Genomic DNA, 15,317 nt, shown 5'->3' with positions numbered 1-15,317 from the left:
CTATAATTTTGGCAAGGTCCCTCTCAAAAATCAGTGCCAATTCTTCTTATGATCATGGGAAATGTTAACAAGCTCTTTCTACATGATGAAGATTGACAACAACAAAAAAGTTGGCCCTGAGTCAACTCTAACTGATGGAGATGCTACGGGCATCAGAGTAGAATTATGCTCCACAGACTTTTCAATGGCTGATTTTTCAAAAGTACAAGGTGCCTCTGGATGGACTTGAACCAACAGTCTTTTGGTTATCAGCTGAGTGCATTTAACCTTTTACACCACCCAGTGACTGCAACAAACTTCTTACACCACGATAAATGCAAGTAATAGTTGACAAGCATTTAAGTACCAATTCTAATTCGTAGTAAGGATCATTTGCTAGTGATGCATTTTTTGAATAAATTTTTATTAACTTCCCAAGTATGCTGACAAATCCCTAGGGCAGAAATGTCAGGAGCTCCAGCTGAAATCTCATTCTTACTACACTGAGGAGGACCTTTCCTGATGAAGCTTATTGACTCCCCTGTCCCAAATGGAAATGACCAACAGCTTTTTGGTGGTTGGACATTTATCTTTTCAAGCTACTGTCTTCCAAATTTATCCATATCTACCTAATCACATCCTCAACGTTTTCCTAGAGATGAAAACAAAACAAAACTCACTGTCTCCAGAGTCTCCAGAGATGACAATTACCGAAGCAGGAGAAGTGCCCACACGGTTATTTGCTGTGATGCGAACTTGGTAAGAATAATGGTTGAGGGTTAGTTCTGTGTCATTGAGGGGTGCAGGAATGGAGAGATTGAATTTGGATAGTTCGTCTAGATTTTCCACAGCTATATTATAGAATAGAATTTTTCCATTTGCATGAAATTTTGGTAATGGCTGAAAAAAAATATTGAAAATACCGATAATCATTTCAAAATGGGCTTTACTCTAAAGAACTTTGCACAATTACTTTACTTTTCCATCTTTTCTGTTCCTCAACTGCCTTTGTCAGACAGAAAGACAGACAGAGACATACATATATGCACACATGCTAGAAAACTCAAATGATTTAATAAAGAAAATAACCTTGTGAACCAAGTTTGAAGTCAGGCATTCTAATCTAAAACTACACACTAAAGTAGAGAAGAGGGTCATTTGGGGATGAGACACTCAAGAGCACAATGTGTCTACAGAAGGGTGACCAAGTCAGAAACAAGAGGAAGGGAAACTCTTCAGCCTGGTGGGAAGAAAAAAAAAAAAAAAAAGACTCGGGGTGGCAGGGATAGCGGAGGGGAGAAGAATGACTAGAAATAGCACCACTCTCAGACTCTAGTAGGAGGAGCTCGTTTGGGCTTCACCCCTCCTCTAGTTGCAGCCCTTCCCAAACCTAGAGCCCCACCCTCTTCTTCTAGATGATGCTTCATGTTGCAGAGAATTCCCCATTCAAACAGCCCCAAAGGTTCAGAGCTTGTTCCTCAAGCCTGCCCTCCCAAGGTCACCACCCATGGTGTCTCAGGGGTGTGCTCCCTTACACTGGAGTGGCTGTTTCCTTGGGGCTGGGGTGTGGGCAGAACTTAGACTAGTGTGTCCACCTATGTGTGCATAGGGGTCCTCGTTGAGTGAGCCAAAGCCAGAGGTGTTAAGACACATGGGGTAAGCTGTGATAAAGGCCACCTCCCAGTACTGCCATGTTTTGGTATAACACTCAAAAATATGAAAGTTCGGAATATGAACCTGGCCTTCCCCATTGTTATGAAGGTATTTTAGTCAAGGCAGAAAGATAAAATATATTTATGTTATACTTCGTTAGCTTAATTCATAACTTTTCAATATAAATATTATGAGTATTTCAATATTGATTACTTTTATGATGGTATGTGGGCCTCCTTTAATACTCATCCTGAGCCTGAAAAACTTGAAAGTGGGCCTGAGCAGATGTTGCAGACAGGAAGATTCTATAATTAAGACTCAGTGGAATGAGTTGTCAAGGATGTAGTAGATTCCTTCATCGGATGCCCAAGCAGGGGCAAATTACACAATAAGCAAGGTAACCCTGTGCTTACTTACTAATCTGTATTGAACAATTTCACATGGGTTTCACCACACAGTAACACCAAGGAGGAATGTACTCTTAGACCAACCAACTATGTGTGATCAAAAGGGGGGTATTTGCCCAGGAATGAAGCTCAGGAGGCAGGAAGGGATAGGAAAGAAGGAAAATGGAAATGGTAAACACAGAGAAGAAATAGGAGGAGTGCTGTTACTTTGTGGGGACTGCAATCAATGTCATGAATGAAAATGTGTACAGACAGCAGAATGGAAAACCAATCTGCTCTGTAAACTTTCACTCAAATCACAGTAAATAGGTAAAAAACAAACAAACATGGAACTGTTCACTACAGATTAGTAAACAAGCATAAGTAAGTCCTTGCTTGTCTGTCAGTTTGTCACACTGTGGTGGCTTGTGTTGCTGTGAGGCTGGAAGCTATGCCATCGGTATCTCAGATACCAGCAGGTCACTCACCATGGACGTGTTTCAGCAGAGCTTGTGGACTAACCCAGAATAGGAAGAAGGATGGGGTCATCCACTTTTCTGAAACAACAGGCCACTTAAAACCTTATGAATAGCAGTGAAACACTGTCTGATATATTACTGGAAAACTTTATGAATAGCTCTGAAATGTTGTCTGATATAGTGACAGAAGATGAGCCCTTTGGGTCAGAAGGCACTCAAAATACGACTAAGAAAGAGCTGCCTTCTCAAAATAGAGTTGACATTAATGACGTGGATAGAGTAAAGCATTTAGGACCTTCATTTGCTGATAAGGCATGATTCTACATGGGAAGAAACAGCTGTAAACATCCATTAATAATTGGAATGTGAAATGTACAAAGCATGAACCTAGGAAAACTGGAAGTTGTCAAAAATGAAACAGAATGCATAATAATAGATACCCTAGGCATTTGTGAGCTGAAATGGATTGGCATTGGCCATTTTGAATCATATGGTCTACTATGCCGAGAATGACAAATTGAAGAGGAATGGCATCACATTCATTGTCACAAAGGATGTTTCAAGATCTATCCTGAAGTACAATGCTGTCAGTGATAGGATAATATCCACATGGCTACAAGAAAAACCAGTTAATACTACTACCATTCAAATTTATGCACCAACCACTGAAGCCAAAAATGAAGAAATTGAAGATTTTTACCAAGTTCTGAGTCTGAAATTGACTGCATATGCAATCAAGATGTATTGATTATTACTTGTGATTGGTATGTGAACATTGGAAATAAATAAAATCATTGGTAGTTGGATAATATGACCTCGGTGATGGAAATGAGCCTGGAGATCTCATGACAGAATTTTGCAAGGCCAAGAACTTGTTCATTGCAAATACCATTTTCAACAACATAAATGGTGTCTATACACAGGGACCTTGCCAAATGGAATACAAAAGAATCAGATTGACTACATCTGTGGGAAGAGGCAGTATCTTCAGACAAAACAAGGCCAGGAGCTGACTGTGGAACAGACCATCAATTGCTCATATGCCAATTTAAGATGAAGCTGAAGAAAATTAAAATAAGTCCACAAGAGCCAAAATATGACCTTGAGTATATCCCACCTGAATTTAGAGACCATTTGAAGAATAGATTTGACACATTGAACACTAATGACTGAAAACCAGAGGAGTTTTGGGATGATCTCAAGACCATCATACATGAAGGAAGCAAATGATCATTAAAAGACAGAAAAAGAAGAAAAGACCAAATGGATAACAGCAGAGACTCTGAAACTTGCTCTTGAACAGAGAATAGCTAAAGTGAACGGAAGTAATGACCAAAAAAAAAAAAAAAAAAAAAAGGAGCTAAATAGAAGATTTCAAAGAACAGCTCGAAAAGACAAAGTAAATTATTATAATGAAATATGCAAAGACCTGGAGTTAGAAAACCAAAAGGGAAGAAAACACTTGGCATTTCTCAAGCTGAAGGAACTAAAGAAAAATTAAAGCCTTGAGGTGCAATATTGAAGGATTCTATGGGCAAAATTCTGTCGGATCACTTTTCTTTGGAATGGAGCTCTGGTAGCATAGTGCCTAAGGCACTTGACTGCTAACCAGAAGGCTGGCGGCTCAAACCCACCAGCCACTCCTCGGAAGGAAGATGCGGCAATCTACTTCCGTAGTGATACTGCCTCGGAAACCCAAGGAGGGGTCGCTATGAGTTGGGTCCGACTCGATGGCACATAACAACAACAACAACATGGGCAAAATATTGAATGATACAGGAAACATCAAAAGAAGATGGAAGGAATACACAGTCATTGTGTCAAAAAGAATTAGTTGATGTTCAACTATTTCAGGAGGTAACATATGATTAAGAACCAGTAGTATTGAAGAAGTCCAAACAAGACTTCATGAATTCATGGAAATACCTATTGAGAAGTTTCAACAAATGGATGCAGCGCTAGAGATGCTTACTCATTTATGCCAAGGAATTTGGAAGAGAGCTACCTGGCCTACTGAGTGGAAGGGATTGAAACTTGTGCCCGTTCCAAAGAAAAGTGATCTGACAGAATTTGGAAAGTATCAAACAATATCATTAATATCACATGCAAGTGGAATTCTGCAGAAGATAATTCAAAAACAGTTGCAGCAGTATATTGATAGGGCATTTCCAGAAATTCAAGCTGGATTCAGAAGTGGACATAGTAAAAGGGATATCATTACTGATGTCAGATGGATCTTGGTTGCAAGGAAAAGAATGGCAGAAAGATGTTTACCTGTGTTTCACTGACTATGCAAAGGCATTTGACTGTGGGGATCATAACAAATTATGGGTAATATCATGAAGAATGGGAATTCCAGAACATTTCATTGTGTTCATGAGAAACCTGTATATAGGCTAGGAGGCTATCGTTCAAACAGAACAAGAGGAGGCTGCATGGTTTGTAATCAGGAATGGTGTGTATCAGGGTTGTATCCCTTCACCATACTTATTCAATCTGTATGCTGAGCAAATAATCTGAGAAGCTGAAATATATACATAAAAATGTGACATCAGGATTGGAGGAAGACTCATTAACAACCTGTGATATGCAGGTTACACTACCTTAGTGCTGAAAGTGAAGATGATGTGAAGCTCTTATAAAAATCAATATCTTCAGTATGGATTACACCTCAACATAAAGAAAATAAAACTCCTCACAACTGGACCAATAAGCAACATCAGGATAAATGGGGAAAAGATTGAAGTTGTCAGGGATTTCATTTTATTTGGATCCACAATCACCATCCACAGAAGCAGCAGTCAAGAAATTGGATGTCATATTGCACTGGGCAAATCTGCTGCAAAAGATCTCTCTGAAGTGTTAAGAAGCAAGCATGTCACTTTGAAGACTAAGATATGCATAACCCAAGCCATGGTATTTTTGACTGCCTCATATGCATGTCAAAGCTGGACAATGAAGAAGAAAGGCACAAGAAGAGTTGTTGTTTTTGAATTGTGGTGTTAGTGAAGAATACTGAAAGTACTGTGGACTTCCAGAAGAACTAACAAATCTGTCCTGGACAAAGTGCAGCTGGAATGCTCCTTGGAAGCGAGAATGGCCAGACTTTGTCTCACCTATTTTGGTCATGTTGTCAGAAGGACCCATTCCCTGGAGAAGGATATTATGCTTAGTAAAGTGGAGGGTCAATGAAAAAGGGGAAGGCCCTCAATGAGATGGATTGACACTGTGGCTGCAATGATGGGCTCAGGTATGACAAGGGTTGTGAGGCTGGTGCAAGATTAGGCAGTGTTTTGTTCTTTTGTACGTTTTGTTGTTATTGTTAGGTTCCACCGAGTCATCTCCAACTCACAGTGACCCTATGTATAGCAGAACGGATATGCTATACATAGGGTCGCTATGAATTGGAGCCCACTCAACAACAATAACTAAGCTTGGCATATCTTGCTTACTGTGTACTCTGTCCCCATCAGGGATTGTAAATTTGAAAAGAGGCTTTGATTCTGAAGGACGATCTTGTGGGGTTGAGAGAGAGACAGATGCCAGCCATACCTAGAAGCAGAATCTTTGCTGTAGTGAAAAAATGTGAAACTATTCACTACAGATTAGTAAGCAAGCACAAATAAGCCTGTGCTTTCCTTGCTTATTGAGTAACCCAACACTGTGTCCAAGCAGGGATGTGGATGTGTAATGCATATTCCCAAAGAGGGTAAGAAATTCTATTGGATTACATTTAGGTTCCTCCCAATTGGAAAACTGTTCCAATATTCATAATTTTACAATGAAAGACATGTTGCCAAACAAGTCTGTCATTGTGAATCTGGGCATCTTACCTTCCAGAATAATGTCACATTATAACCTCCTGGTACTGACTTCACCTTCCTCCAAACATCGGGAGCCACTGAGGGAGCTGCAGAAAAAAGTTCTTGGTTCATAATACACATGGAGCAATACAATGAACTTTTCTTTAGTTCACTCCAGGACATGACAACTACCTATCCTACCCGAAAAGTCTGTGATCATAATGGTCTGGTCCCCAGCTGATCATGGAGATGGTGAGGACTGGGCAATATTCTGTCCAGTTGTGCACAGGGTTCCCACGAGTCAGAGGCTGACTTCACAGCAGGTAACATCAATAACGTGCTACCTGTTTTTGGTTCTCCAGTGCTGCTGTAACAGACATACCACAGATGTATGGTTTTAACAAACAGGGATTTATTCTCTTCCATTTAGGAGGCTAGAAGTCCAAGTTCAAAGAGCCAGCTCCAGGGGCTGGGTGAAGGCCCCTTGACTGTGGGCTTCAGCTCTACCTCTTACTCCCAGCCCAATGAAGCTGGAGGCATCTCTTAGGCAGATGCTGGCTGCTGAGGCTGACAAACCCAAGGATGACAAGTAAAATGGCACAGTCCCAAGAGGATCAAGCAATACAGTAGGCCACTAGTTCAAGTCCAGAAACAGTCCCAAGATTGTAGGCAACATGGTAGGTTGCTGAATGAAGACTCAGCTAAATGTAGAATCCGAGCATGCCAAAAAGCTAGAGACCTTTCTCAAAGGTTCTTATGTACTGACAGCAGACCACATCCCTAAGGCAGCCATTCAGCTGCTCACAGCAAGATTCCAACATGGCACTGATGATCAGTCTTCTCATGCGGAATAGCTATATCCGACTGCCCAGCCACTCAAACCCAGACTCAGCCAAACTGACACACAACTGTAATTATCACACGCTTCTTACCTTTTCACTCTCTGAGAGTGTTTACTTCTCTCTAGGTGCATCTAGTAGTTAGTTGGTTGCTGTACAGTCAGCTCTGATCTTAGCAACCTTATGTATAACAGAATGAAACATTGCCTAGTCTTGCACCATATTCATGATTGGTGATTCATTGTTGTGGTTATTGTGTCAGCCCATCTCACTGAGGGCTTCCCTCATTTTTGCTGACTTTCTACCAATCATGATGTCCTTTTCCAGAACTGGTCTTTCCTGATGACATGTCCAAAATAAGGAAGCTAAAGACTCACCCTCCTCACTTCCTTATTCCTATTATAAAACATTTCAAAGACTAGAACAATGAACCCCCATGAACCCATAACCTAACCTCAAAAACTATCAACTAATGGCTAACTTTCTTTTTTAAACCCTTCCTCGCTTCTTTATTATTATTATTATTATAAAATATTTCAAACAGAAATAAAGACTAGAACAATGAACCCCCATATGCCCATAACCTAACCTCAAAAAGTATCAACTAATGGCTAATCTTTCTTTTTCAAATCCTTTCATCCATGTCAAAACTGTCTCTTAATTATCCATCTGTTTTCCCACCGTTTCCCTCTCCTCCCATCCCTGGTAACCAACAAAGAAAATTTCCTTCCATGTGTAAACCTTTCCTTGACTTTTTTACAATAATGGACTCATACAATATTTGTCCTTCTGTGACTGATTTATTTCACTCAGCATAATGTTCTCCAAGTTCATTCACACTATGAGGTGACTTGCTGACTTGTTATTACTCTTTAATGTTGCATAGTATTCCATCAGGTGTATGTACCATAGCTTGGTTATCCATTCCTCTGTTGATGGGTACTTAGGTTGTTTCCATCTCTTTGCTATTGTAAATAGTGCTGTGATGAACATGGGTTTGCATATCTATTCATGTCTCAGGTCTCATTGCTCTAGGATATATTCCTAGTAATGGGATTGCTGGATCAAATGGTATTTCTATTTCTAACTTTTTAAGGAACTGCCACACTGTTTTCCATAGTGGTTGTAACATTTTATGTCCCACCAGCAGTGTATGAGAGTTCTAATCTCTCCCTACCCTCACCAGCATTTGTTTTCTTCTGTCCTGCTGACCGTTGCTTTTCTTGCTGGAGTGAGATTATATCTCATTGTTATTTTGATTTCCATCTCTCTAATGGCTGATGAAGGAACTCTGGTAGCACAGTGCCTCAGGCATCTGACTACTAACCAGAAGGTTGGTGGTTCAAACCACCAGCCACTCCACCACAGCAAAACTGGGCAATCTACTTCCATAAAGATTCACTGCCTCAGAAAGCCATTGTAGGTCGCTATGAATCTGAATCAACTCAATGGCAGTGGGTTTAGGTTTTTGGAATGGCTGATGATTGACAGCATTTCTTCATGTTTATTGGCTGCCTGAATATCTTCTTCAGTGAAGTGTCTGTTCTTCATTTTTGAATTGGATTGTTTGTCTTTTTAAAAGTTGAGGGGTTGAAGTTTTCTATAAATTTTAGAGGTAAGTCCCACATTGGATATGTTATTCCCAATTGTATTTTCCCAATCTGACATTTTCTTTTCACTCTTTTGGAGAAGTCTTTTGATGCACCTAAGAATTTTAGTTTTAAAAGGTCCCAGTCATCTAGTTTCTCTTCTGCTGTTTGTGCATGTGGGGTTATAGTTGGGTTACAGTTGGTCTTTATACCATAAATTAGGGACCCTAAGTTTGCCCCTACTTTATCTTTGATGAATTTTATCATTTGGGGTTTTCCATTTAGGTGTTTGATCCACCTGCAGTTAATTTTTGTGCCATCCCCACTTCTAAGGTGCATTCTTGTATTTCTTCTAAGATTGATTTGCTCATTCTTCTGGAAGTCCATGGTGTAGTCAATATTCTTTACCAACTCCACAATTCAAATGTATCAATTCTTCTGACTGTAGCATACTTTAGTCATCAAAATGACATACTTGCTTTTTAAAAATGTCATAGCCTTTTGCAGCAGATCTGCCCAATGTAATACATCACTTCATTTCTTGACAGCTGCTTCAATGGGTATTGATTGTTGATCCAAGTAAAATGAAATATTTGACAACTTCAATTTTTTCCTCATCTATCATACGCACATAGTAGATCAGTTGCATCTGAATGTGACATCAAACTGAAAGCTCTTATGATGTCAAGCCTCAGAGCTTTGCAGAGCCACCAAAGAATTTTGGAATCATTTGTCTGTTAGACCAATTCTAGGAAGTTAGTTGAATAACATCCTACATTTTTTTTTTTCATTTCTAGGAACCACAGACCATTGCTACTTTTTCCCCCTTTGTGAAGGATGCAGTAGAAACACTAACAGAGTGCAACTTAGGGGAAGGTTGTACCTTACCATGTGTTCATGATGTCACCTTGTTTGGCCCTGTCGCTGGAGTCATAGCCTGGGAACTCCTCCTGGTCACTAAGCAGGCCCAGTACCTCCTCTGAGCCCCATCAGTTGCCAGCCTGTGGGCTCTCAGGGCATCCTCTGTGGGGTGCCCTCTATCAACACTCTCACCAGACTGGTCTCCTGACTTACCTTTCTTGTCAATAAATTGTAGAGAGTGATTGGCACTTAGCAAATGCTCCATAAATGGTTTTAATTAAATAAAATCAAAACAAAGAAGGAGCTCAGAAATTAGCTGGCATAAATGCCCCAATCTTTCCCTCTCTCCATTCCTTGCTCAGCATTCAGCATTCTATGCAAACTGATTATTATTATTATTATTCTAAGTCTTTGCTTGTTCAATCAACCTAACATGCAGAAGGCTGTTTTTTAAACCAAACCAATTCTGTGTACCACCATATAAATTTTGGGGGTGTCTCATTCACACATGATAATGTTGTGCTGTTAAGTGCCCTCATGTTGCTTCTGACTCATAATGACCTTATGCACAACGGAACAAAATGTGCCATCCTTACAATCGATGCTATGTTTGAGCCCATTGTTGCAGCCTCTGTTAACAATTCATCTTGTTAAGGAGTTTCCTCTTTGTCACTGACCTTCTACTTTACCAAGCATGATCTCCTTCTCCAGGGACTGGTCCCTCTTTATAACATGTCCAAAATACGTGAGACAAAGTCTCACCATCCTTGCTTCTAAGGAGCATTCTGGCTGTACTTCTTCCAAGACAGATCTGTTTGTTCTTCTGGCAGTCCATGGTATCTTCATTTTCACCAACAACATAATTCAAATGCATCAATTCTTCTTTAGTATTTCTTATCCATTGTTCAGTTTTCCCATGCATGTGAAACAACTGAAAATACCATAGTTTAGGTTACATGCATCTTAATCCTCAAAATGCTTGCTATCTTTCCTTTTCACCTTAAAGAGGTCTTTTGTAGCAGATTTGCCCAATGCAATATGTTGTTTGATTTCTCTCTTTCTTCTTCTTTTTTTTTTTTTTTTTGGTATATGTAACAGTACTTATCTTTGTTGCCTTTAATTCTTGTGCTCCTCCCAGTGCCTTCCTCTGCTTTGATCATTTTTTGATGACCTCTCCCTTATGGTATACTGCCTTTCCCTTCACCCACATTAAGTGTCTACTCATGACTGCTGCTTCCACAGGTGTTGATTAGGGATCCAAATAAAATGAAATCCTTGACTTTAACTTTTGCTCCCTTTATCATGATGTTCCTTACTGGTCCAATCATGTGGGTTGTACATAACAGCTAACATTTCTAGAAGGGTGGTAGTTGTTGTTCTTCTTAGATGCCATGGAGTCAGCTCCAACTCACAGCAACTCTATATATTGCAGCCCCTTTGTCAATCCATCTTGTTGAGGATCTTCTCCTTTTTTGCATACCCTCTAATTCACTAAGCACGGTATCTTTCACCAGGGCATAGTTCCTTCTGACAACATGACCAAAGTAGATGAGACAAATTCTGGCCATTCTTCCTTCCAAGGAGCATTCCAGCTGTACTTCTGCCAGGACAGATTTGTTAGTTCTTCTGGCAGGCCGTGGTATTTTTGGTATCCTTTGCCAACACCACAATTCAAAGTCATCAACTCATCCTTGTTCATTGCACAGTTTTCACATGCATATGAGGCAACTGGAAATACCATGGCTTGGGTCAGGCACACCTTACTCTTCAAAGTGATATCTTTGTTCTTTAACACCTTAAAGAGGTCCCTTGTAGCAGATTTGCCCAGTGCAATATGACATCTGATTTCTTGACTGCTGCTTCCATGGGTGTTGATTGTGGATCCAAGTAAAATGAAATCCCTGACAATCTTTTTAATCTTTTCTCCATTTATTGTGATGCTGCTTATTGGTCCAGTTCTGAAGATTTTCATTTTCTTTATGCTGAGATTTAATCCTACTGAAGACTTTAGTCTTTGATCTTCATCAGTAAGTGCTTCAAGTCATCTTCACTTTCAGCAAGCAAGACTGAAGACTGAAGACTTTAGTCTTTGATCTTCATCAGTAAGTGCTTCAAGTCATCTTCACTTTCAGCAAGCAAAGTGTGTCATCTGCATGTTGCAAGTTGTTAATAAATCTTTCTCCAATCCTGATGCTGTGTTCTTCATATAGATCTAGCTTCTCGGATCATTTGTTCAGTATACAAATAGAATAAATATGGTGAAATGGTACAACCCTTAAGCACACCCTTCCTGATTTTAAACCATGCAGTATCTCCTTGTTCTGTTTGAATGACAGCCTCCTGGTCTATGTACAGGTTCCTCATGAGCAGAATTAAATGTTCTGGGATTCTCAAACTTCTCAATGTTATCCACAATTTGTCATGATCCACAGAGTTGGATGCCTTGCATAGACAATAAAACACATGTAAGCATCTTTCTGGTATTCTTTGCTTTCAGCCAAGATCCATCTGACATTAGCAATGATATCCCTCAGTCCATATCCATTTCTGAATCCAGCTTGAATTTCTGCAAGTTCTCCATCTATATACTGCTGCAACTGTTTTTGAATTATTTTCAGCATAATTTTACTTGCATGTGATATTAATTATACTGTTTGATAATTTCCACATTCTGTTGGATCACTTTTCTTTGGAATGGGCACACATATAGATCTCTTCCAGTCAGTTGGCCAGGTAGCTGTCTTCCAAATTACTTGACATAGATGAGCAAGTGACTCCAGTGCTGCATCCATTTGTTGAAAGATCTCAATGACTATTCCATCAATTCCTGGAGCCTCACCAATTCCTTCAGTGCAGCTTTGACTTCCTCCTTCAATACAATTGGTTCTTGATCATATGCCACCTCCAGAGTTGGATGAACATCGACCAATTCTTTTTGTCACAGTGACTCTGTGTATTCCTTCCATCTTCTTTTGATACTTCCTTCATCATTCAATATTTTACCCATAGAATCTTTCAATATGGCAACTCAAGGCTTGAATTTTCTCTTCCATCCTTTTAGCTTGAGGAATGTCAAATGTGTTTTATAACTCCAGGTAACACTCCTTTTGGTTTTCTAACTCCAGGTCTTTGCATATTTCATTATAATAATTTACTTTGTCTTCTCCAGCTGCTCTTTCAAATCTGTTCAGCTCTTTTATCTTGTCATTTCTTCCATTTGCTTTAGCTACTCTCCATTCAAAAGCAACTTTCAGAGTCTCTTTTGACATCCATTTTGGTCATTCCTTTCTTTTTAATGACCTTTTGCTTTTTCGTGTATGATACTCTTGATGTTATCCCACAATTTGTCTGGTTTTTGGTCATTGGTGTTCACTGTATCAAACTGATTCTTCAGATTGTCTCTAAATTCAGGTGGGATATACTCAAGGTCATATTTTGGCTTTTGTGGCCTTTTTGAAAATTGTCTTCAGCTTCAGGTTGAACTTGCATATGAGCAATTGATGGTCTGTTTCACAGTCAGCTCCTTGCCTTGTTTCGGCTGAAAATATTGAGCTTCTCCCTCTCATTTTTCACAGATGTAGCCAATCTGATTCTTGTGTACTCCAGTTGGCAAGGTCCACATATATAGCCATCATTTATGCTGTTGAGAAAAGGTATTTGCAATGAATAAGCCATTGGCCTTGCAAAATTCTATCATGCGATCTCATTGTCATTTCTAACACCAAGGCCACATTTTCCAGCTACTGGTGATTCTTCTTTGTTTCCAACTTTTGCATTCCAATCACCAGTAATAATCCATCTATCTTGATTACATATTTGATCAATTGCAGGCTGCAGAAGTTGGTAAAAACCTTCAATTTCTTCATCTTTGGCTTTAGTGGTTAGTGTGTGACTTTGAATAATAGTGTTAACTGGTCTTCCTTGTAGGCATATGGATATTATCTTATCGCTGACAGCATTGTAGTTCAGGCTAGATCTTGAAAGAGAGGCTACTAGGTGTCAATCCAGTTCTAAGTTGCTTATATATATTAATGCACTTAATACTTATAATAACCCTATGAGGTAGGTACTCACTGCCCTCAAGTCAATTCTGACCCTAAACAACCCCTATTCGGTTTCCAAGGCTGTAATCTTTATGGAAGCAGATCACCTCATCTTTCTTCCTCAGATCAAGTGGTAGATTTGAACCTCTGACCTTTTAGTTAGCAGCCAAATGCCTTAACTTCTACACCACCTATTTTGGTTAGTGAGAAGGGATGATTCCTTGGAGAAGGATATCATGCTTAGTAAAGTAGGGGGTCAAAGAAGAAGGGGAAGACCCTCAAGAAGATGGAATGACACAGTGGCTAAAATGATGGGATCAAGCATAGCAAGGATTATGAGGATAGTGGAGGACTGGGCAGTGTTTCCTTCTGTTGTACACAGGACTTCTATGAGTCAGATACAACTTGATGATGGCATCTAACAGCAACAACAACAACAACATGAGGTAGGTAAAATAATTTTTTTTTTCTATTTCACAGATGTATAAACTAAGGTGCACAGAGATTTAGTTGCCTGCTCAAACTCAGCTGTAAGTGTGAAGCCAAGATTGAACTTAAATAGGTCAGGCTCTTAATCATTACACTACCACCTTCAGAGAAGGAATGGTCAGTTGAAGTCTCATCTGAAATGTAAAATTAAAATTTTCATAAAGCATATCTCAGTGATGGAAAAATAATAAAATCAATACAATTTATTTTAAAATCTTTATCATTGCTTATTTAAAATATGAAAATTCTACTAAAATTGGTTAAGTATTTTTATAGTTTATATATTATTGTTTAGTATTTGTGTAATTTTCTGTCAAATTTTTTACTGCTAGACGACTCTCATGGTAAGAAGACCTTGACATGAATAGGAAAACAGTCAAGAGAGAATTTACAACATTCTTAAGTCACAAGAAATATCGAGATATAATTGCTCAAGATACAAACGACACTATTTTAATGTTACCATGGAGATAAACATGAAAAGTTCTCATAGATATTAATGTCATTCTGTACCTGAGCCATAATAAACCCACAGTCGATTATGACTCACAGAGAACCCCATTGGGTTTCTAAGGCTGTGAATCTTTATGGAAGCAGACTGAGAGGAAGATAAGCCATAATATTGTACCTCATTTCCAAAATCTACACTTAAGAACATTCCTCTACTCAACCACATTTGTCAATGTGTTGAAATTTTGTCTTAGCTTCCTGAAAAAAAAAAAAAAATAAATGATAGCAACTCCATTTTATATAATTATAGCTCTGGTGGAATAGTGCCTAAGGCATTTGACTGCTAACCAGAAGGCTGGCGGTTGAAACCCACCAGCCATTCCACAAAGGAAGACTGGACAATCTACTTCTGTAAAGATTTACTACCTCAGAAACCCAAAGGGGTCACTTTGAGTTGGAATCGACTCAATGGCAGTGAGTTTGGTTTGTGTTTTGTTATCCCCTGATTATAATCAGCCACTCCTTCAAAGGAAAGTTGGGCAATCTACTTCCATAGTGATACCACCTTGGAAACCCAAGGAGGGGTTGCTGTGAGTTGGGTCCAACTCCATGGCAGTGTGTTTGGTTTGGTTTATATAACTATAACATGACTTTCATTTTTTACTTTTATTTATTTATTTATTTAAATTGTGATTTGGGTGAAGATTTACAGAGCAAATTCACTTTCCATACAGCAGTTCACATAT

General features: G+C 39.2%; 1 protein-coding gene across 1 annotated transcript in view; it reads right to left on the bottom strand.

Annotated features, from left to right (window-relative positions):
- The window catches only part of OSMR (oncostatin M receptor), a 77,176-nt gene that overhangs the window by 15,129 nt on the left and 46,730 nt on the right, over positions 1-15,317 (bottom strand). Inside the window, exons 9-10 of the mRNA XM_042782399.1 lie at positions 6,331-6,407; positions 660-879 (exon numbers count right to left, since the gene is read on the bottom strand). Coding sequence (XP_042638333.1) covers positions 660-879; positions 6,331-6,407 — 297 coding nt within the window. The remainder of the gene's footprint in view (positions 1-659; positions 880-6,330; positions 6,408-15,317) is intronic.

Source organism: Orycteropus afer, unplaced genomic scaffold (genome assembly GCF_000298275.1).
Source record: "Orycteropus afer afer isolate SDZICR_OR568_19922 unplaced genomic scaffold, OryAfe1.0 scaffold00300, whole genome shotgun sequence".
In the NCBI taxonomy this organism is placed as follows: domain Eukaryota; kingdom Metazoa; phylum Chordata; class Mammalia; order Tubulidentata; family Orycteropodidae; genus Orycteropus; species Orycteropus afer.
Note: the sequence above shows the minus strand (reverse complement) of the source record. Positions and strands in the feature narration are given on the sequence as shown.